The sequence below is a fragment of the Strix uralensis genome, chromosome 2 (genome assembly GCF_047716275.1).
Source record: "Strix uralensis isolate ZFMK-TIS-50842 chromosome 2, bStrUra1, whole genome shotgun sequence".
Lineage (NCBI taxonomy): Eukaryota > Metazoa > Chordata > Aves > Strigiformes > Strigidae > Strix > Strix uralensis.
Window position 1 is genome coordinate 49,083,104 of NC_133973.1, and position 21,964 is coordinate 49,105,067.

Sequence of the window (21,964 nt, forward strand, 5' to 3'; positions counted from 1 at the left end):
TAGCTTGTGGAAAAAAGAGGTAACTCAACATAAATGTGAGTGCATCCTCTTTTACTACCATGACCCTTCTCAAACTCTTTAAAAAGCCAGATACTTTACCAGTTGCTTTTTAGCATTATTGTTTTTACACTATTCTATTTGTAGATGAGGTTAGCCTGCTAAGGAGACTCTGTTGTTTGAGGAATGTTAGAGGAACAGTGGTGTAAAAACACCCTCAGCCCTGGGCTAACGGGTGACTCACACACAAAAGTAACAGAACTATGGGAGCAAAAAACCCAAGTGATTTTAGGTTCCTGGTGGGTAAGCTAAGGTGTGACACAGATGTACATAACTTGCTACATACCTCAGGCCACAAGTCTCTGAGCTAAGAACGTCCTGTGCTCCAAGTTTGATTTTTGTCCTGGAAGGCTACAGGGTTAGCTACTATGTATAAACTCAGCCATCAATTGTAAGTAAACTGCTGTAAAGAAAACCATAACCCTTAAGGAGGGTGAAGTGGTAATTTTAATTAGTAATCCTGCAGGACTTCCCTGTGTTTGTATTTTCCTGCGGAGTGAAAGGCATGCGGGGAGCAGTTTTATTTGCACACAACTTCTCCCCTCTTCTGTAGCTGAAAACCTGCTCTGCCTGTAGGGAGGCTGAGGAGAATCGTGGGAACCACCCAGCTCACCTGCCAGCCCTGGAGGGATGCTCCCAGACCATCGGAGAGCTCAAAACTGTCCCTCCCAACTGGAAAACAGCGACCCTTTCTGCCCACATCCACAGAAACTCAACGCTGTGGTCCCTAGGCAGAAGGTCCAGTAACATTTCCATACTTGATTGTTGACTTAATTCTCTGCACCAACTTGTTTCCCCTTTCTCCTCTCGCTTTGTTTGTGACCCCTCTCTGGCTGACTTTCCTGGCTTTGCCTGGCACACCTCCCTGGCCCGTGGGTCCTGCTGAGGTCTTCCAAACATTTTTCTCTCATCTCAGTTATTTTCTAGAGGAATTCTGACACCTCATTGCCCCTGCTTTCAAGGTTTCTCATTTATGGATTCCTCAAACTCCTTCTCATGTGTGGTTACCGCTAAAAGCTTTTATCACCGATTTTGAGACAGTGTTTCCTTAAAACCTGGTCAATTAAGAACTGGAGAACAGTGTTCTCATTGTTTTTTAAATTTATTTTAAATGTCAAGGTGTTGAGCCAGGTTAATTTTTAGCGGTGATGGCTGTGCTGGCCTCATCTGACCCAGTACAGGGGGCCTTGGCTCTGCAGTGGCATGTCTGGAGGACTCCTGATACCCCTGGAGCCGTTATTCCTAAACACGTGGTGTGTGGGGCCGTGGCACATCACCCAGTGCTGACGTGGGTGCGTGCAGGTTCTCTCCCCATGCTGGTGCAGCAGCAGCCTCTCCTCCCTTACGGGAGAGGCTGCAGGTTGGGTGGCTGTCCCTAAAAGCCTGGCAACAACAGCTTCGCTTTTGGCACCCTGCAGCCAAAACCATCTGAAAGGGTGTTACCGCATGCCTTGCATAAAAGCGTCCTACTTGAAGGATATGAGTGTTTATTTATGAAGAGATTGGCATTGCATTTGTTTTTCTAATTCTCAATTTCCTGCTCATGTGAAGGTAGGTACAGGGGATAGCTGTCCTGACTGGTGGGATGTGGTGGTACCCTTGGGCAGGTGAGCTCCTTGGACCTGACCTTCCCTCCGTGCTGAGTGTGGGGACTATGGCAATGACAAACCAGAGAAAAAAGAATCATCAGAACAAGAGAGAGCAAAAGCGTGCACTGTGATCAGCCAGGACACAGTGAAAGCATGCAGAGGAACTATGGCAGATTTTTTTATGCGTGCTCTCTGTTATTGACTTTCTACCCCCACTAGTAAGGACTGGTTTCCTACCTCTCCTTTCTCCCCTTTCCTATTCCCAGCTCAGCAGTACACTTGGAGGCGGGCCACACTCCTCCCCACATTAAAGCTTAAGGGATATTTTTGTGGGTGACTTACAGCTGTGTAAGAGGAAAACTTTTTTCTCTGGGATGCAAAAGGCTGGAGATGGGCAGGCAACAACACAGCCCTGATTTCACTCAAGGTGCTACATAGCCCCATAAATCTTGTTATAATTACTTTTTCCTAATGTACCCTTGTAGTTGCAAAGGGTCTTTATGTTACTTGTGTGTTAGGGAATAGCAGAGACTGAGTGCTACTTTGTGTGCAGAGGAGAAACCCTGCCTACTGATAAATCTCCTAGGAGAGTTTTTCACCTCCTTAGGAGGGATTTATTTTTTTCAACGGTATGTTCATAACAAATGTGAGAATTAGACTGGATCATTAGATTGAAAGGCAACGCTCAAAACGCATATTTCATAATGAGTTTTCTTTTGATTGCTGTAGGTAATGTATTCTTTAAACATTTCGATGTTCAAACATTTTGGCTTCAGGAAAAGGGAATTAATGTGAGGTTTTAAAAAAATTCATAGAGAATAACTTACTTGTGGCAAGGCATACAGAAGAGCTGCTTGCTTCTCCTGGGATAGAGATTTAGCCATTGATTTATTCATCTGATCTGTTTAATTTGTCCTTAAAAAAAGAGAAAAAAAAACAAGAGACAAGCAAAATTGTGCTTATAGCAAAGCAGCAGCTATCTGGGCCTCTCCAAGCATGCCTGTGCAATTACAGTGCCCTAATTCTCTTTATAGATTAACAAGCCTGAGCCATTGATTATCTTAATGAAAAGTAGGCACCCTGGAGTAATATATCATATGACAATCCCAGTCCAGTGGTGGTTTTGGATTAATAAATGTTATTAAATGCTTTGCTGAAAAGTGTGCCAGATTTTTTTCCTGGTGCATGCTTGAAGGTTACAGCTGTGTCTCGTAACCTTTTAGCAGCCACAGCAGAGGTGAGGATTTCCTCCTGAGCACCGAGTTACCTGGGCATTATTTACGTTCAGATGAGTCAGTGAAATGAGGGGTTGTTGCAGGGCAGGAAAGGACAGATAAAACTGAGTGTCGTGAAGCCTCTGACTAAAAAGAAACTGGCAGGTGTCGGATGCCCAACCGGTATTTTTAGGGCTCACTTGCAGGAAGCTGGTATTGCAGGCAGTGCTGGTGCGAACTCGTGGTGTCGGACTGTGCCGAGGCCACTTGCAAGGTGATGGCCCAAGGAAGGTGATCCTGAGGCGATGCTGAGACCCCATGCGCTGCATGCCAGGGCAACATGGGTGGCCCAGGGGCTCGCTGCAGGGCCACCTGCCCTTTTTCCAAAATGAAAGGCAAGAAAAAATGCCCAAATGGCACTCAGCCACCCCCTGCCCCCCAGGAAAAGAGGGCTTGCTGTAAGCAAACAGGATTGCACTGGAGACACGCCTCTGCCATTAGTCAGCCCTGCCACAGGGCTCAGCGGGATGTGGGCTCTCCTCCCATGCCAAAAAGCCCTGTAACACCTCTAGGGAGGCAGCTGGCAGGTACTGACTGGGGCCAGAGCACTCTAGGGCTGCTGGTCCTTGCTGCAGGGACCAGCTCCTCGCCCGCTAGGATGCAGCTGGGGACATGCCAGGGCTGCTGGGTGTAGCGTGTCTTTCTCAGCTGAGCAAAGGGCACACAAAACATGGCACTTGGTTGCAATGGACAACAGTTCCCAAGGCTATAGTATGCACTTGTTACTGGTGGTTGTAAAAGCCTCTTATTTAATGCTCTAATAGTGCAGTTGCTTGTCTAAAGAATAAAACACTTAGAATAAATTACTTTATACATAAATGCAGCGTTTAGTGTCTTTAACACACTTTTCTGTAGTCTTCAATGGAATGAAATGGAATGGAATAGAATGGAATGGAATAGAGTAGAATGGAATAGAATAGAATAGCATAGCATAGCATAGCATAGCATAGCATAGCTCAGCAGGAAGGGACCTACAATGATCATCTAGTTCAACTGCCTGACCGCTTCAGGGCTGTCTAAAACTTAAAACATTGTTAAGGGCCTTGTCTAAATGCCTCTTAAACGCTGACAGGCATGGGTTATTGACCACCTCTCTAGGAAGCCTCTCAGTGAAGAAATGCTTCATAATGTCCATTCTGAACCTTCCCTGACTGATGCAGCTTTGAACTGTTCCCACGTGTCCTGTCACTGGATCCCAGGGAGAAGAGCTCAGCACCTCCCTCTCCACTTCCCCTCCTCAGGAACCTGTAGAGAGCAATGAGATCGCCCCTCAGCCTCCTTTTCTCCAAAGCAGACAAACCCAAAGTCCCTAGCCACTCCTCACAGGACATGCCTTCCAGCCCTGTCACCAGCTTTGTTGCCCTACTCTGGACACATTCAAGGACCTTCACATCCTTCTTAAATGGTGGGGCCCAGAGCTGAACACAGTCCTCAAGGTGAGGCTGCACCAACCCTGAATACAGCAGGATAACCACCTCCTTTGTCCAGCTGGTTATGCTGTGTCTGATGCACCCCAGGGTGCAGTTTGCCCTCTTGGCTGCCAGGGCACACCGCTGACTCACATTGAGCCTGCTGGCACCCAGCACCCACAGATCCCTTCCTGCAGGGCTGCTCTCCAGCCACACCTCTCCCCATTTATACTTGTGCCCGGTGTTACTCTGTCCTAGGTGCAGAATCCGGCATGTGGACTTGTTCAATTTCATCCCGTTAATCATTGCCCAATTCTCCAATCTATCTAGATCCCTCTTCAAGGCCTCTCGTCCCTCAAGAGAGTGAACAGCACCTCCCGGTTTGGTATCATCAGCAAACTTGGGGTATTCAACTCCTGAATCCAGATCATTGAATAGTTCAATAGAAATATTGAACAGAACTGACCCTAGAATTGAGCCCTGAGGAACACTGCTGGTGACTGGTTGCCAGCTAGATGTAGGCCTATTCACTACAATTGTTTGATCCCTGCTGTTTGGCCAGTTCTTCACCCAGCACACCGTAAACCTGCTCATCCCACAGCCGAGCATGGGCATTAGAAGTTCACTGTTACTCCTTTAATGGAAAGAACACAAAAACCACGTCATGACCTGGTGCGACTTACGCACTATGTATTCATGTTATCACTCAGATACTGCATTTGCTGGGAAAGAAGTAAAATTCCACTATGTTTCTGTGGGAAAAGCCTTTTAACTATAGCTTTAACATAGCAAAAGAAGAGGAATTCACATACGTATGCACACACACATTATACAAGAAGTCAAACATAACTATGAGGCTATGTGATTTAATAAACTACACTGAAGAAAAGGAGATTTAGTTAATGGCAACAGCTCTGCCAGATGTCCATAGAGGTCATTGCCAGGTGTTGTAGTGAGAGCTGATTCAAGGGCAGCCCTGAACATCCCCCTGGCTGTACTCACTCGGCCCCGGGGACACCCTGGTGCTGTCCCCAATCATGGGTGTGCAGGCCCCAACTGCCGGCAGCTGCCCGGCCAAGGCAGTAGCTGAGTTTGCAGGGTTTTGGTCAAAAAGGGTCTCTGGAAAAAATCTTTATGTTTCATGCCAGCTGTGTTGCAGAAAGCTGTTTGGGGAATGCCTGTTGTTTGACTGCAGGGTGCTGTATTTTTTTGCTTGTAAAACTTGATGTAAGTTTTATGCAGTGTGCCAGGAAGCAGCCTGTGAGACAGGTACCCAAGTGTGTGCCCATGGCCCCATAACACGCCCTTTGTGTATCACGTTCAAGTCTGAAAGTCTCTTCAGATGAGACACTTCCTTGTCTGAAGAAGAAGGGTGAGCTTCCTCTCCCTGGGATGTAAGATGGCTGCTGAGGGAGCCTGGCAGTGAAGTGGACCCACTGGCAGCCTTCCCCTGCCCTTGGTGAGCCCAGGCCTCCCCGTTGGCCAGTGGGGTGCCCAAATGCCTGAGGAAGGGTGAATCCACACCTGCTCCCCACATCTTCCCATGTTTACCTCAGTGGGTTTCTCCTCCATCGTGCTCCCACCACAGACCACAGTGAGCCCACGGCCGTGATTCTGGCTTTCATGTCCTGGCAGGCACCAGATCTCATCTGCCACAGCTCAGCCCCGCTGCAGAGAAGCTGTCTTAAACAAAACCGGGCTCTTCCCAAATACTGTTTGCTGTGTCATGAGATTGCTGGGGCTCAGCCTCACTGGAAAGGGATGTTGTTTTGGCTTTGACTGGCGGCAGCATGAGTCCCCGTGGTGTGTCAGCAGGTGCTGAGCCTGCAGAAGATGTTCCCCACACTGCAGCTGGGCAGGTTTTGCTGGCTGCAGTAGCAGCAGAGACGAGGCTATGAGACTTTGATGCTTGGAGTTGTCTGTGATCATTTCCCAGTCAGCTCTCCCATGGAGTACTTGGTGGGACCTCCAGCGCAGGGCAAGTTCTTGTGCACCAAAGGGTTGAGGGCTTCCAGTTGCTCATGGCCACCTCCATGCCACTTCCTCCTGCGCCAGCTCCCACAGATCCTCCACTGAAACACATACTGTGGTGCCTGTGATGGGTTTAGGGAGAGGATACGGGTGCTGTTTGGAGCTGTGTAAAGTAAGACCACCATGGCCGAACTTAGAAAAGATCATGAAACAGAAGGACCAGCTGCAAGTGCCACTGTCCCCATAACACTGGGGCTATGGAGCAAGCGGGGCAGCCCAGCCAGCTGAGGGGCTGGGGCTGGACCCCAGCAAGCGGCGAGGGCTGGCCCCGCACAGCCCACAGCATACTTGTGTTTCTAACCCTTTTGTTGCAAGCTGCACGTGGCTTTAGGAGGATTTAGATTTGTTCTACGTTCTTTACTCCTGCAACAGGAGCACCTGATGCTTTATATTTTAAATGAAAGGTCCATCAATTCTTGGATCCCAAAGGCTCAACAGCTTCTGTAAGAAAAAACGGGAGATAATGTCACATCCTCCTCTACACCTCATGAACCCTTTTTGCTTTTAGACCTGTGTTAAGAGGAACTTTGGCTCTTACAGTCCTGTGCTTATTCCAGAAAATACCCTAGCTGAGAAACCAGACGTAAATGTGTATAAGCGAAGCCCCAGCTGCCTGAACTGTGCTGGAGAGGCACGTGGCTATGGGTGCATAGAGGCAAACCTGGTCCTGCCTGGGAGTGAAGCAGTGATGTGAATACGTTGAACTGCAAGGGTGAAAAGTGCTTTGGATTTTAACAGCAGAAAATAATAGCTTGTTGACACCAAGCCCAAAAGTCTAGAAAAGGAGCCTTGGGGTTTTGATTCCCTGAAAGGCTTCGGTAATCAAATTTCAGTCAAAACTTGGTGATGGCAAACCCAGCATGGAAATGCAGAATCATTTTATTACTTCCCTGTGCTGAGAAGGTAATCAACTGATGTCTATAAATCCTGAGTATTTGCTTATGAAAAGGTTTTGTTTTTTGCCTCTGGTATTCTTTAACCTTGTCCTCACTTCACCATAATTTGGACCAGCTGTACTTTGTAATGTGGTGGACTTTGTTTTATCAGCCTTTTTTACAGTCTGCCAGCTTTCAGAGATATGTAGTTACATAAAATGGGTGTGCTTCCTTGACTGGCTAAGGAACAGCATACACTGACTGCCACTATCCCTTGAATTCTGAGCTAGTTTTGTTGTTGTTTAAAACTGGATTACTATAGTATAGCACTTGTTGCTGCCTCTATCTGCCAGTTCTGCCTGTTGCTCTTCAGCAACAAATAATTCCTCCTCCTATACCACTAAATCCCATGCTTGCTAATCCACTGAGTTTTGGCTAATGAGATCAATAGGAGGTAAAAATAATCCAGAAATTATTAATGTATCCCAGGAATTTACCTCTGAGGCTTCTGATTTCACGAAATAAGAGTCTTCTAGTTTCTTCTGATTACATTTACGTGTAAAGAATGAAGCCTAAACCATTTCCCTCAATGCCATTGCCTCTGTGGGGTGCATGGCTTCCCGTGGCAGGCTACATAGTCAGCCCCTGTACCTGGCTTCTCTTCACTGCTGCAGACCTCTCCTCCTGCCTCTTTTTTTCTTTATATTTTCTATCCCAATGGCAAACCTACAGCTATGTACAGAGGTTATTACCTCTATGAGTGGTGAACGCAGATTTTGATCCTTCCCTCCACATTAACTCTGAAAAAAAATTTTAAAAAAGAGAACCACGTGTCTGCAACTGTAGCTAAATCGTATTCAGGCTGTGTGGTGGGAAATGTTCTTGTACATCCGTGTTAGCCCATGGTAGGAAGTTGGCTGGGGAAAAAACCCATAATTCTACCATATGAACGGATTGCAAAAGGCACAAGACTGTAGACCAAAGCTAAGAGTCCTTTTGTTTCCTTTTTTACAAGCTGTACGATGGTGTTTCTATGTCAGTGACTTAAACGGGTCAAATGTGAAAGTTCAGGGAGACTGTAAAGAGCCCAGATTGGAGTTTGCACATCACGAGAGCAATTAGAGGAAGACTGTTCAAAAGTACCTTTGCAGTGTTATCTGGGTGCCTAATTATAGTAACCAGCTTTGAAAAATCTGACCGCGCACTTTTACCAGTGTGTTTTGAAAACACCACTGCAATATCCATGTTACTTGGAAACACCGATGGGCTGTCATGTGGAAAACTACTGTCTCTCTCATGCTTTTTACCCCAGGTGAAGGAAGGTTTCTACTAGGAATTTCAGCGGTTCATGTCCCTTCCCTGCATGGTGGGCTCTTGGGAGGTGATTTGGAAGGTGTGAAGCCACATCATCATGCTGTACTGCAAACTTTCAGGAGAGGACGGCCACCAGGTTTCAGCTTCCCAAAGCACCGTCCTTTTAACCTCTTTTGGTGAAGAAGGGAAACAGAGCTCAAGAAAATGGAGATGCTTTTTCCATTTGAGTGAATGTGACCAGCTCACACCTGCTGTGCAAATAATAGAAATACACAAAGGTCGAAATGCAAATAAAGAAAACTATTTAACTTAGAGGAGTTTTTGCAACCCATGTTTGTTTTTCATCCTCATGAGCTAATTATCCCCTGGGGATTTTAATCTCTTGCTTTGACATCCAGTGAATCTGTGAAATGAAACTGAAACTGGTTTGAAGATGGAATTCCCCCTTGCCCCCCATTTTTGGTAGAGGAGTATTTGTGCTTTATTCTGTTATCCACCATGGTGAGCGTTTCTGATTGCAGAAAAAGTCAGAGCGCAGTAGGGTGAGGCCTGGGGGACAGAAGGGTACCTGGCAGTGCTGCACTGGTGTCGGGCCGTGCTCCTGCCCCAGAGCCCACATCCACCATCTTCAGCCTTACACCTTCTCCTCCATGCATTCCCAACAGGGACTAGTGTGAGCTCCTGATGGCCTCTAAAGACCTCCATCAAGGTTGCACTTAACAAACCAGCTTGACAGAAAAAAGTTAGCCAGGTTGTGAGGGGAGAAAGAAGAGTCCTGGGAGGGAGTCGTGTCTGGATGGTGATGTTATGGCCTGTTTTGAGTTTGCAGTGAGATTAAACATTAGTGGCAGTCAAGCTAGTCATGTGCTGTTTTGTTTCAGATAGCAGCTAATGCCTTTATTGAAATTGCAGCCACTTCCCTGAAACCTGAGTTCCAAAAAAAAAGCATTTCAGCAATCCTGTCCAGGCAAGCAAAACAACTGGGCAAAGCTGAGTCTGTTACGTGAGCTGAATTATTTAAACCAAGGCAAACAGCTGCACACTGCAGGTTTCATCGGTGCTGCCATCGGTCAGCCTGTGCCTCTGTGTGTGTGCCTGTGCGTGTGTGCGCACGTGTGTGTGTGTGTACGGCTGTATGTGCATTCCTTCCACTCAGCTTTTGCTCCCTCAAGGGCGTGCGGAGGGAGAGCCCAGGGAAATTGTGAGGAGCAAACTTGTGCAAGCTGAAGGAAATACCCCTTCTGTTCAAGTCAAAGAAAGGGAGGCATGAAGCACATCTCTGGGCTAGCCTCCAGCCTGCGGTAACACTGTGCAGCGGTGAGTTACACAATCGTTTTCTGAGTCTCTGCTCCATACGTAGCTGGTGTTTTCCCTGCAGCTGCGTCAGTGAGACCTCCGCATTCAGCTGGCCAGGCTCCAGGATGGCAAGTCTCCCAAGACAAAACACCATGTGCAGGAACGTGTTAAAGCACCTATATGCTCTTTGGGGGGAAAAGTTTTCATTGGCTTTTCGAATCATGTTGAGAGCAAAGGCTCTTTAAAAGAAAAGGGGAGGGGGAAGGGTTGTTTTTCTCGCATATATTATGTTTTAATTCAAATTATGTAGACAAAAAAGCCTCCTTCCATGCCGTCGCTATGGCTACGGCTCGGATCATTGTGCAGGAGCCTGCAAGCAGGAAAACACCAAGCAGAGAGGGGGCAGTGAGCGCGGGGCTCCTTCTTGCAGCCGGGTATGGCCCTCCACCTCATCCTCCAGCTGCAAGTATGTCCAAGGCCACCTCTCCCTCCCCACCCGATGGGAATGCGGAAACACTGCAATTCCAAAGTCTTCTGCTGTCTGGTTTGGCTTGAAGAGAACTTCCCAGGTCATGAGCCTGAGAGCAAGACCTAGGAGGATCTTTGCACCTCACCTCCCCAGAGATGTTATCAGCACTGTTGTAACACCCACTCTCTAACTTTTCCCCAGAGGCAGGCACTCTGCAGCAAGGAAATAGAGTAATGTGGAAGGCTGACATACCTTCAGGCCCCACACAAGCCCAGTGCCTGTGCTGATGGATTCTGCTGGTGTGATACCAGTGACCAGCTCAAAGCCTACTGGAACTGCTTAGCCCTGATTATATGCTCATACTGCAGCTTGGTGGTGTGATCATTATCCTGGAAATGAAGAAAGTCAAGTCAGGTGAGGTTTCTCCTGTGTCTAAACCCGTAGAAAATGCTCAGCTGTATGTCTTGATTGTAGTTACAGAGTCACTTTGGTCCCCTGGTAGCTTGAGACAGTTATTGAGGGAATTTAAAATTGGTCTTGAGCCATGGCGTTACCACATCACTCTGCTGGACACTGTACAATAACTGTGAGAATATTTCTGCTGGTTTTAAACATCCTACCTCTTAGTAGGATTTCAGTGAAAGTCACATTTGAAAGGTCAGTCTTTTTCTTTCAAGTGTGAATGTTTAAAATTATCACAGTTGGCTAGAAAAGGTCTTCTCATTTAGCACTGCCTCGCTTGTTTTCTATGACTCCATGAGAATCTATTTCAGCAGAATTCATTTAGAAAATGCAATGGTAAACTGCTTTGGCAGAAGAATATGAACAAGATACGATAAACACTTTTAAATTGATTGAAAATTTGACCAAACTGCTTACTTTTCTGATTATAATGCCTAATTAGTAAGCTTGTTCTATTCAGTCATGCAGCTTTGATAGCCTTATTGTGCTCCAGAAGTCTGGGGCCTGAGATTTAAGCAGGTCTGTCCTAGATATCTAATGAACTGTTAATTTGAAAATAAAAACATTCTTAAACTGCTCTGCTGGTAATCACCTTCTGGACTGATATACAGAGCCAAAAGCACCAGCTTAAAATAACTTCAAACCAGATTCCACTAGGCCTGAGATGCACGAGTAGGTTGCTGCAGCTCACAGAGTTAACCAGTGAAGTTACGAGAGCTTCACCAGTGAGAAGGTGCAACACCCTGAGGCTCAGCAAGAGGTGCTGGAGACCATCTTGTCCTTCCCATACCACCTCCAGCTCTAGTTAGCAGGCCAGTTCATTGGGCAGGCTTACTCTCACCTCCTTTGGCCTGCTGATTTACAGAAGAGTACAGGCTCAGCAAGAGCAAGTAGGGCGGTTCGTAGCCTAGCAGTTAACATGCTGTCAAGCAAGAAACCAGATTTCTATTCCCCTTGAGTGGGAGAGGGATTTGAGCCTCAGGCTCCTGCTTGTGTTATGAATGCTGTCACAGCGGCTGAGGTGCTGTGCAGACACGGGGAGTGTCTGGAGATGTCTGTTTCTTATGCAGAACCTGATCTGCTAAATCAGGGTAATTTATGTGACGGATTCTGGGCTCAATCTAGCCTGTGTTTGTCCAGACAACCACTTGGACATATGCTACCTCCTGTTCTCTTCCAAGAGCTCCTGTATTTCCCCGTATTGGCCTTCTCATTCCTAAGGCAATAGCTGACAGCTGTATCTCACACCTGGGCAGAGCTGGCACACTGCTGCCTACGCCTTAGTTAAAAACAAAAACAAAGCATAAAACAAGAATAATTTCATGCTAAATGCCCTGCACAACCTGCTGCTGGCACTGGACAGAGGAACACCTTTTTCTTAAAATGAGTTCAGCGTTACCTGTGGTTGAAGCAGTCACTGACCACTACTCTCTAGGATGAGGAGATATCTTCCAGATGGCACACAATTTATGCAGCAGTCAAAATTAGTTTAAAACCTTGGTTTATTTAAACCAGTGCATGTTACAAAGCAGGTAAGTCTCTTCCCTTCCTTTGAAATGAAAGCAGTGCTAGCAAAAATAAGCCTTTTATTGCAGGGTTACTACAGAGCAAGAGGAGAGCAGTGTAAATTTTGCATGCATCCACTTTCACCATCAACTTACGAGAAAGGCAGACACAGTATTGCAAAGTCCATAAGTTCATTTCCAAGCCCATTAAAAAGTTGATGAGTGGCATTGTTTTCACTTACTGCTATACAAGGGTTTAAACACACAGGACCTGAGATAATTCTACTGCTTAACACGGCACTTAATTTCAGGCAGTGACTACACAGCACTGAAGAATGTGAAAAACTCTGTGCAGTATCTGAAACCATGTACATAAACCCAATTACCAGCAGCATTCAATGTTGATGTTTTAAGACTCACGAGGGAGTTCTGTAGTGGTTTGTAAAAGTACTTTCTCCTACTCCTGACCAGTCAAACCTATTTCTGTGATTTAGGCTCTGAAGAGCAGCTGGATGCATCTTCACCTTCAAGGTTATGCCCTCATGACCAAGGAGTTCTGCAGTTCACTGGAAGTCCCAAGAAGGCACCACCATGAGCTCCTTTTTCTGGAGCTGCTTTCTAGAGGGCTGAGATCAGCAGCCTAACTGAAGGACTCCAAATGAACCAACTGCCACACAAACATAGCTCACTGTCACAGAGTGCTCCCTCGACAGGGTGCTCTGCACCACACAGGAACCAGAGGTTGATCTCAAACCCCTCTAAACACTCAGCTTCAGCACAAGGGTTCAGAACCTCACCCCCTGGGTCCCACAGGCACACAAGTGCTCCTTTCATCACTCTGGGACTGTGGTAAATCATGCTTCATACATGAAAATGTATGGGTGTGTAAGAGTGTCTTTTATTAATTTGCATGTTATCTAACTGAAAACTGTATCTGAGAATTAAAGTCAAAACTACTGCCATGAAGTGAAAACACTATTTATTTTTATAAAAGGCAATAATTAAAACAAACTCTACCAGTGTGTACATTGTACACATTTGAATGACACTTACAAGAATGAAGTTTCCATATACAAAGATTACAAGCCCACACTGGTAAAGGATGCACACAAGCACATACACAACTTCACAGATGCCTCAACTCCAGATCACAGTACCAATTACTCTATGACCACACCTGCATAGCATTTTCATTATTAGCATCCATACTACTTTATTCCACTACAAACTGTACACAGAAAGCAAGAAGGAGTTTATTCAGAGAGCATATATATTCGCAGAAAGAATTTATTTGCTGGAATAATCTCTCACTCTTCTGTTGCCATCTTCAAGAGATATTCTTTGTCAATTTTGAAGAGCCTCCACCCCTCCTCAGTGGACAGATCAGAGGCGCCTCTTCTCTTATAGAACCTGATGGATGGTTCATTCCACTCCGCAACGAGGAAGTGCATACTGCTGCAGCGGCACTTCACAGCCACCTGCAAAAGTGTGCAACGTGACATTTCAAACAACAATCCCAGATGATAAGCCTAGTAAGAACCGGTGAGACTACTCAGCAACTAACTGAGTATCACCACAAGTCATCAAGTTCATTCTGTCGGTCACTTCAGCACTTGTCACTGTTTAACAGACTCTAGACAATGTTTTAAGCTGTCTAGTGTCCTGTCACCTCCTTTAATTTAACTCTGAGTACTGCTGAAGGGGAAGCTCTCATGCAGTTAGCAGAAAAGCAAGAATACTGCCATGCCATGTGTCCTCAGTTCCACTTCTTTAGACATCACTTAGACATACCTGACTCAAGTTCTTCAGAATTTCTGACCCAATGCCCAGTCCTAAAAAAAAAAACAAACCACAACAAGAAACTGTTAATTTTCAAGACGCCCTACAGGAAGCAACTCATCTAATTCTGTAATACATACCTCTATACTCAGCCATCACATAAAAATCTTCAAGATACAGCAGTTTTCCAATCCATGGATCGTAAGTGAAGTAATACATGGCAAAGCCCACGATGCAGTGCTCTGAAACAAAGGGTGTAACTTCAGCTAGTCTGAATTTAAAAGGCAAAAATATTAAGTCTTACATGCATGTTTAAACATACAGATTCTTTCTGTGACATGCAGACATTTGCTACTAGGTTAGAATGAACAATGAAGTTTGCAAGTAAGCACACAACTGAAAATACGAGTTCTGACAAACTTGTATCAACCTGACACAACCTTGCTGTACCCTGAAATCCTCAAAAGCAGTATCATAGTAAGTGCTGAACACAAGCCTTCTTTTCTACGAACAAATGCATACCCTACTGATTTATCAGTATTTCCATTCTGGAATACTAGTAAAAACTTTACACAACAGTTCACAATCTCAATGACTGCCCCAACTCTGCTTCCTTAGTAACCAAAACAGTCTATCAAACTCTCAAGGACACTGATCTTCCAATGTATATTCCTCAGTAACTACACTGTGTGAGAAGGCATGCTCACAGGCCACCTTTACAGCAGCATTTCCAGCACCTCAACTTCTGCTTCCACCGAGAGCATCATGCTGTTTTCTTTACCTTCAGCACCATAAAGTCAAGGTAAGTAAAGCTGCAGTTTCAATTACAATTCTGTGGCTCAAGAGGGAAACCAACTTTTTTTCCAACAGCAGCCCACTCAAACCTAAACCTTGAGTATTTTAACTGTATCTGCTATAACTCTCTGCACATACTGTAAGAGAAGCGTGCAAACAGATTTCTGATCTACTGTGTCTTTGGTAAAGGTTTGGGAATAGCACTTGTCCCTGGAGACCTTACCTCATATTATGATCATCTACTTTATTGTGTAACGGATCTTTTAGTTACCTCCCCGCCCATCCATGTACACGGAAGGGCCATGTACATGGCGAAGCTAGAGACTGTAACCTGAAGATTGGGGACAAATTAAAGAAAAAAATGTGATTCAACAGGATTACATAAAGGTAAGTCAGGGTCAAACAAGAAAAGCCATTTAATTAACTGGAGTCAAGTACATTATGTTATACCTGATCTTCCCACGCCTCCAGGATTAGCAACTACTTCAGCAGAGTATCGCTGTATGTTACTGCATTTAACAGTTAACCTATTCCTCCTACCCCAATGCACTGGTGGGACCTTATGTATAATCGGAAACATTAAGTACAAGATGCCTCTTGTGTATTTAGCGTCTAAAAGTAAGCACAAGGAAGTCTCACCTTCAGACGACCACTGTTCTTTTGGCACTTCTGCAACCAGACAGTGGTAGAAAGGGTGCTCGCCAAAGCCATCCTCAAGCAGTTCTAGAAAAGCGGAACAAATCGGCACCTGATCTACAGAGACCATCACCAGGCCACCAGCCCGCCGAACTGCCGTCGCTTTTATACCTTTCTCAGTTAGCACCACTTGATCCTCCATGTCCTCGTATTTCGCTAGTTCCTGGAAGAAAAGGCCGTGTAAGCGGACTCTCCCGCGGGCCCCCGCTTCCCCATTGGCCGTTCCCCGCCCCCCCGCCGCCTTGCGCAAGAGCTTGTTTTTGTTCAGACAGAAGGGCAAAGGTGCCCCCCCCCCCCCCCCGAACCCTGCGGATCTGCCCCAACCCAGCCGCCCACCACCGGCAGTCCGGCGCCTGACGAGCCCCCCGCCGGCAGGGCGCAGCGAGAGAGGCGCTCAAGCGAGGGGAGAACGACTCTGCCCCCCCCGCCCCCGCCCGCCGCCGCCCTCCCTCCGCCCCGCACCTTGATCAGTCGCAGGAGCTCAGGGCAGTCATCAGGACGCGCGGCACGGATGCTGAACGAGGCCATTTTCGACGGCGCTTCCCCCTGCGGCCCCCTCGGCTGACGAGTCCCCGATGTGTGAACAGGAGGAGCAACAGCTTCTTCATTCGTGTCCCGGGCGCGGCGGCCACCTGCGGTCAGTCAGGCTGCGAGCATGTCCCGGCGGCGTTCGACAGACAAGCGACCCTCCGCGGCTCCCACCGTACCCCCGCCTCGGCCTGTGCCTGCCGCCCGCCCCGCCTTCCCTACTTATAGACGTCCACGCCCCGCCCCTCCCCGCACACTAGCCAATAGGAGCGCCGGTGGTGCTCGCCCTCGGCCAATGATAACGCCCCTCCCCGGGACCTCGCCTCAGCCTGCCGGCAACAGCTGGTGCGGGATGTCTCGTGACTCGAACCCCCCCCCCCCCCCCCCGGCCCGTTCTCGGCGGTGGCGCCCCCTAGCGGAGCCGGGCGGCGCTGCAGGGCGCCGGGGGCAGACCCCGCCCCTTCGCCCTCCGCGGCACCGGGCTGGGGGGGGGCGGGGGGAAGTTGGAGGCCCCGGGGCCGAGAGGACCCCCAGTCCCGCCCGGGGAGCCCGCCCCGGCGCCCCTCGGGCCTTCGGGCTCTTCCGGCACCGGCTTCCTGGGTTTCCCGAAAAGCGAACCCGTCGTCGCCCCAGCGAGCGCGGCTGCGCCTGACTCGGGGCTCTGCCTCACCGTTTGAGGGGCCGCGGCGCCGCTTTGGCCGCAGGGCCAGCACTCAGGGAGTACGGCGGCTTTCGGCACGGTGTGGAGCAAAAAAAAACCGCTTTGTACCTGCTTGAAATACTAAGTAATGATCGGTATCAAACCCCGAGGCGGGTGCGTGTGTCTGGTACCACGGTACGCACTGGGTGGGAGCGTCCTGATGGAAAAAGGTTCGAAAGATCTAGCTGCTCTTCGGGCCTGGGACAGTCCCCAGCCTGACACACGCACCATAACCGACCCGGTTTACCGGCCCGACTGGAGAGGAAGGGGTAGCGCCGGGAGAAGCACAAAGGAAGGGAGTGATTCAGAACAGGAGGGATCTGCCAGTAGTCTGCCGTAAGGGAGGCTGAGATGCCTTCCCGATGGAGGTGTGGATATCCCTGAGGAGAGAGGTGGGTGTGATGAAGTTCAGTCTGGATAAATTTCCCAAAATGGCTTTGGAGTATGAAAGGATGGAGGATTTATCCCCAGCCCAGCTCTTCGTTAACTACAGATGTAGATCTGTGCTGCAGAATGAGAGCCAGATCCTGATCTAGATGACTACATGTGTCTATAGACCTACCAGCTAGGCCACCCAGAGAAGTATAATTCTTTGGCATACACATGGTTTTTTTTTCACTCTCTTCTCCAAACTGCAATTATCATGTCCATTCTTAGATTACTGTGAAGAACTCTTTATTTTACATTTAACTTAATCTGACTTATTTCAAGAGTGATTTGGGATATGGGAAGACACTAGGTCATGCTACTGCTGCAGAATAACAATCCTGAAAACCTGGATTCCCAAACACTCGCACAACACTCGCACTTTAATTTTCAGTGTATCCAACAACCTACGAGGTTCACCTTCATTTAGACAGAGGGGTCAGCATGGAACATGATACTACAAGAGAATTGTATAAAGAAATGTGTATTCTGGTGGCTGCTGTTAGCCAAGAAAATACTTTGGCACACAGTGGAAAGTGCCTAGGGTCCTGGAAGAGTAATGTAGGATTTATGCCAACACCCTAACTGGCTCAGTTTACCCTCTATTGGAGCAAAAATGGAGGTGCCCATAGAACAGAAGCATTTCCAAAATGCAAATCAACTGCCAATAGCTAGTAGTAGAACAGTTAAGATTTGTTTCATGGGTTACAGATCTGGAAATTCTTCAGGATAGGGCTTTTGGTAGGGAGACTGAATCTGAATGGAATGCAAAGAATGGACTCAGCCTAGCTACATACATTTAATTAAAAGACATTTTTTCAATCTCTAGAAAAGATCTGACTGGGATCAGAAATGGGGAATACTTCCCTGTGAAAGACTGAACAGTGTTTGTGTTGTGTCAACTGTTCTTGTTTTGCATTTCACAATGAGGAAGTCATGCTGTCAGGAAACCTACTGTTGTGTAAGAGCAGAAAGTGCCTGGTTTCTTTCATTATCAAGTCAGAAATGTCATGATTTTAGAAGCTGAAGTTTCAGCAAAAAAACCCCCATTTTCCACTTCGACTGTTTTTGAAAGTCCTGCTTTAACTTGCTCAGAAATATGCTGATATTGTGTTAGCCCAGTGAATGCAGTTCACTGGAGTTAGCTTTCAAATTCACAAGGCAGAAGAAAACACTATTACAAAATTTCCTAAAGTATCAAAAATATTTTCATGAAAAAATAGGAAATGCAGAGAAAAAAAAAAAGAAAAATGAAAAATATCTGAGATACCTAGATCTTAGAGGCTATGCTGCAATTATTTAGTTATATATTACTAGAGGTATTTTTTCAGAATAAGTAAGATCAATAAGAATGGTAAGAATATTGTAAAAGAGATTCTAAAAGAACTCAGTTTTGTGAATCAATCAGACTGTGGATGGGCCTTGTACTTCACAGCTTCTTCCTTTGGTCTCCAGTCTCTTCGTCTTTGAGCAGGTTTCATGTCATCTTGACGTAGCTGAGGTCAGTGGTGAAATCTCTAATGACTTGCATAGGGCTTGGATTTTATCCTTGAGTGGTCAGCCTGTTTATCTGCACTTCTCTCCAAGGGAATGAGTAGTGGTAAATGTACTGAAAAGGATCAAGTTTTTCTCAAATTATGCCAATATGTATGCTGGAAAGTGGTTAGCAAACATCTTTAAGGTAAACTGATGTTGAAATAACCTGTTATAATGAAATACGCACTGAAGTCTGGGTTAGCTCGCTTTTCTGTTCCCAGCCAGCAGCTTCTTCCATGCACAACCTGCTGACTGAATCCATCTGCATTTTCACTAGGAGGGTTGGTACTTTGGTGTCTGAGGGGTAGAATGGCTAGAATTACCTAAAAAGATCATGTGCATCATTGCTCTTATTCTCAGTTTATCTCCTCCTTAAATCTTACTTGTAAGTGGAGAAACAGAAAATTTCATGCAAAACAGCAAGCAGGACTTTTTTAGCATGCAACAGGAACTGGTACTAACAAAAGCACACAGAGTGCTACGTATCTGACTGAGGCAAGTTTTCCCCACATCCTCTCCAGAGATGGAGGTCTTGTCTAGTCACAAGCTACAGGAAATAACCATGCTAGTTCCCCAAGATCCCTTCATGGCGATGCAACTGAACAATTTATTCAGAGAGTTATGGGATCTCAGCTGGACTTGTACTGATAGCATATTTTTATTTGCATCTGAATTTCTGAATATTCTCTTTTCTTGCAGGCTGGACGAAAAAGCTCAAAGTGGGCACCAGTTTTCTTTACTGTTCAACTAATCAAAGTCTCTTCTTGTATTTTAATATTTGATTTCCTCCTTCGCTAGAAAGATTCCTTGAATTCCTGTATGAATGCCTCCTCCATGCCTCAAAGATTCTCTGTTTATAATAAATAAAAGAGGGAAGAAGAACTGCTTATTCCACATTAAAATGTAGTGAGTTAATAATTTTTGATTACATTATTAAATGTGCTCAAGTATTTCAATCCAAATTGTATCTCTAAATTATCTCTCCTGTCAAATCTCTGGAGCAAAATACAGAAAATGCAAATAATATTCAGTATTGACCTGTAATTTTTCCAGGTTAGTCTTTGGACAAAATTCAGGATTCTCTTAGCATTTTCAACTGAATAATTTCTTCCTAATAACTTAGAACTTGCAGTGATATTTATGAGTTCACACGTGCTTCCAGATATTTTTTCAAGCAATTTACAGTTTATCAACACTAGGCTGTACACAGAAAAAAAATAATTTCTATCAGAATAGTACAGAATAGTAAATAAATGCTGTAGGAGCACTGCTCAGAATTCAGAGCAAATGCAAAATTAACAGTTTCATATAATAAAACTACATGAATTTCCATATGGTGGAACTAAAAGGACCCTCATTTTCCATTATTATCTTTGAAGACATATTTTAGGTCATTAGAACCCTATTCCTGTAAACTAGTCCATCTCATCTGTCATTTGTAATTATGCAATTTGATGAATTTGGGATTTAGACATAACTAATTATCTGCCTGCATCCACAAATCATCTGTATCATCCATGAAAATAATTTGGGGTGTAAAAGTTATTGAAATAAGCGTTGGGAAAAAAATCAAGCCAGGCCTCAATTTGTAACTTTATGTTTTGGATACAGTAACTTTATGTTTTGGATACAGTAGAAATCCCTTTGGCTCTGATCCTGCAATATACTTAAATCAGTGTTCTTGGGTGCAGTATCTCGGGCTCTAAAAAGAAACTGGGGGAATCTAAATTTTTCCTTGAAACTGATGGGAGTTCACATCAGTTTTTCAGCAGGTGTTTTTCTTACACGTCACAATCACACCTTTGTATTTTGGCGCAGCCTTTTTCACTGTCCAGCGGCGATTCTTTTCATGGCATCTTGTTTTTTGAACCTTCAGCATGCGCCCATACCAGGTTTCCGCATTTTTTCCCAGACCAGATGAACAAGCAGCTTTGCAACAACGCTCTTGACTTTTTCCTCTGTCGACACGTAGAACTGGGTGGGCTGGTGGGTACAAGGGCTGTAGCCGGGGACGGGACTTGTCAGTAAGACGTCTGGGGTGTGAGCCAGCTGAGAGGACCCTTTCCCCCGTCCTGCCATGCCTGCCACCCTGCCTGCTCTCTGCCTCCTCCACAAACGGGGACCACCCGCCAAGCCCCTCACTTGTGCCTGGTGATGCAGCCATGGAACAGAAAGGCAGCGCTCGCACCGCATCCGTGACAGAAGAACCGTGTTAGTAGCAACAGTCGGTTCCGGGCGGATTGTACTCGGTGTGCAAGACACGCAACTTCAGGCTGCTGGTCTTTCAAAACAGAAATCTGCAATCTCTCACGAGTCTCATACAACAAAGAGTCCTGTTTTTCAGTTCGCATACCCTTGGTTTGGAAGCAATTTATCAAGAAGCAGGTGATAGCGAAAAAAGAGTGACTGGGTGTTACTCTTGCAAATGATGAATAATCTGGTTAATGCACTTTCACTGTTTTCCCATACCCTCGTGCGATCTCAGTGGGGCCTCCGGTAAGTCTTTAGGCAGGCACGTTTAACAGCGCCTTTGCCGACTCGTGCCTCCTGTCAGCACCACTTTGCTGGCGAGCTGAAAGGCCCCGCGAGAGCCCGGTCCGTGCCGGTCGGTGTGAAAGCCGCGGGCCGCGCCTGGCCACCTACAGCCAAGTCCCGCGGAGGTGCGGGCGCCGCGGCCGGCCGGTTCTCTCTCCGGACCCTCACCGGCTCCACGGCGCCTCCGGGCAGCCCGGGAGCTGACCCGCTGCCCGCGGACCCCGCCGCAGGCCGACTGTCCTCTCTGCTCTGAGGCTGTGCAGTCCCAGCGATAAAAGTAGTTCTGATGAATTAGATCTGTTGATTCTTCGCCTGTGGAGAGCGCACGGCTCACTTCACACGGCAGCGTTCCCGTCAACCTCCTTAGAAAATACCAGGGCTCTCCGTTCCCTTCCCTTACAGTGCCACCAAGTGACGGGCCGGGGGGAGCGGGCCGAGTCCCCCTGTGCCCCGGCTGCGCGCAGCCGTGCGGCGGCTGAACCGGCGCCGCCGGGTCCCGCCGAGCGCCCGCCGGCGCCGCGCGGGCTGGGGGAGGCCGGCGGGATCGGGACCCGGTGCCACGGCACGCCCCGCTCTGCGCCCGCGAGCCCGCCCTCTTCAAGGCACAGTAAAAAAAAAAAAAAAAAAAAAAAGAAAGAGTATGTTTTAAAAAAATAAGAATTAAAACGACCGCGGTGTTGATTAGCAG

At 46.8% G+C, this 21,964-nt stretch overlaps 1 protein-coding gene and 4 long non-coding RNA genes across 6 annotated transcripts; 3 read left to right on the forward strand and 2 right to left on the reverse strand.

The window, feature by feature from the left end:
• The first annotated feature begins 1,307 nt into the window (after positions 1 to 1,307).
• LOC141939251 (uncharacterized) lies at positions 1,308 to 8,861 on the forward strand. Its single transcript, XR_012627523.1, has 2 exons — positions 1,308 to 1,608; positions 8,548 to 8,861. It is a non-coding gene; the product is annotated as an uncharacterized LOC141939251 (long non-coding RNA).
• Positions 8,862 to 9,640: 779 nt separating this feature from the next.
• Positions 9,641 to 12,910, forward strand: LOC141939253 (uncharacterized). Its single transcript, XR_012627524.1, has 3 exons — positions 9,641 to 9,866; positions 10,516 to 10,728; positions 12,776 to 12,910. It is a non-coding gene; the product is annotated as an uncharacterized LOC141939253 (long non-coding RNA).
• A 333-nt stretch (positions 12,911 to 13,243) lies between these two features.
• Positions 13,244 to 16,285, reverse strand: SAT1 (spermidine/spermine N1-acetyltransferase 1). Of its 2 annotated transcripts, XM_074858624.1 has the most exons (6): positions 16,014 to 16,285; positions 15,663 to 15,714; positions 15,495 to 15,578; positions 14,201 to 14,302; positions 14,073 to 14,113; positions 13,244 to 13,759 (listed from the first exon to the last, which is right to left on the reverse strand). In XM_074858624.1, exons 1-6 carry the CDS (start codon positions 16,077 to 16,079, stop codon positions 13,589 to 13,591), a joined length of 516 nt encoding a protein of 171 aa, XP_074714725.1. In that variant the 5' UTR covers positions 16,080 to 16,285; the 3' UTR covers positions 13,244 to 13,588. The 2 variants fall into 2 exon arrangements, with proteins under 2 accessions (XP_074714725.1, XP_074714724.1); XM_074858623.1 differs by having other exon boundaries at positions 15,495 to 15,714.
• Positions 16,286 to 16,549: 264 nt separating this feature from the next.
• Positions 16,550 to 19,643, forward strand: LOC141939254 (uncharacterized). Its single transcript, XR_012627525.1, has 2 exons — positions 16,550 to 17,171; positions 19,441 to 19,643. It is a non-coding gene; the product is annotated as an uncharacterized LOC141939254 (long non-coding RNA).
• LOC141939255 (uncharacterized) lies at positions 17,438 to 21,871 on the reverse strand. The gene is made up of 2 exons (XR_012627526.1): positions 20,542 to 21,871; positions 17,438 to 19,591 (listed from the first exon to the last, which is right to left on the reverse strand). It is a non-coding gene; the product is annotated as an uncharacterized LOC141939255 (long non-coding RNA).
• Positions 21,872 to 21,964: the final 93 nt, after the last annotated feature.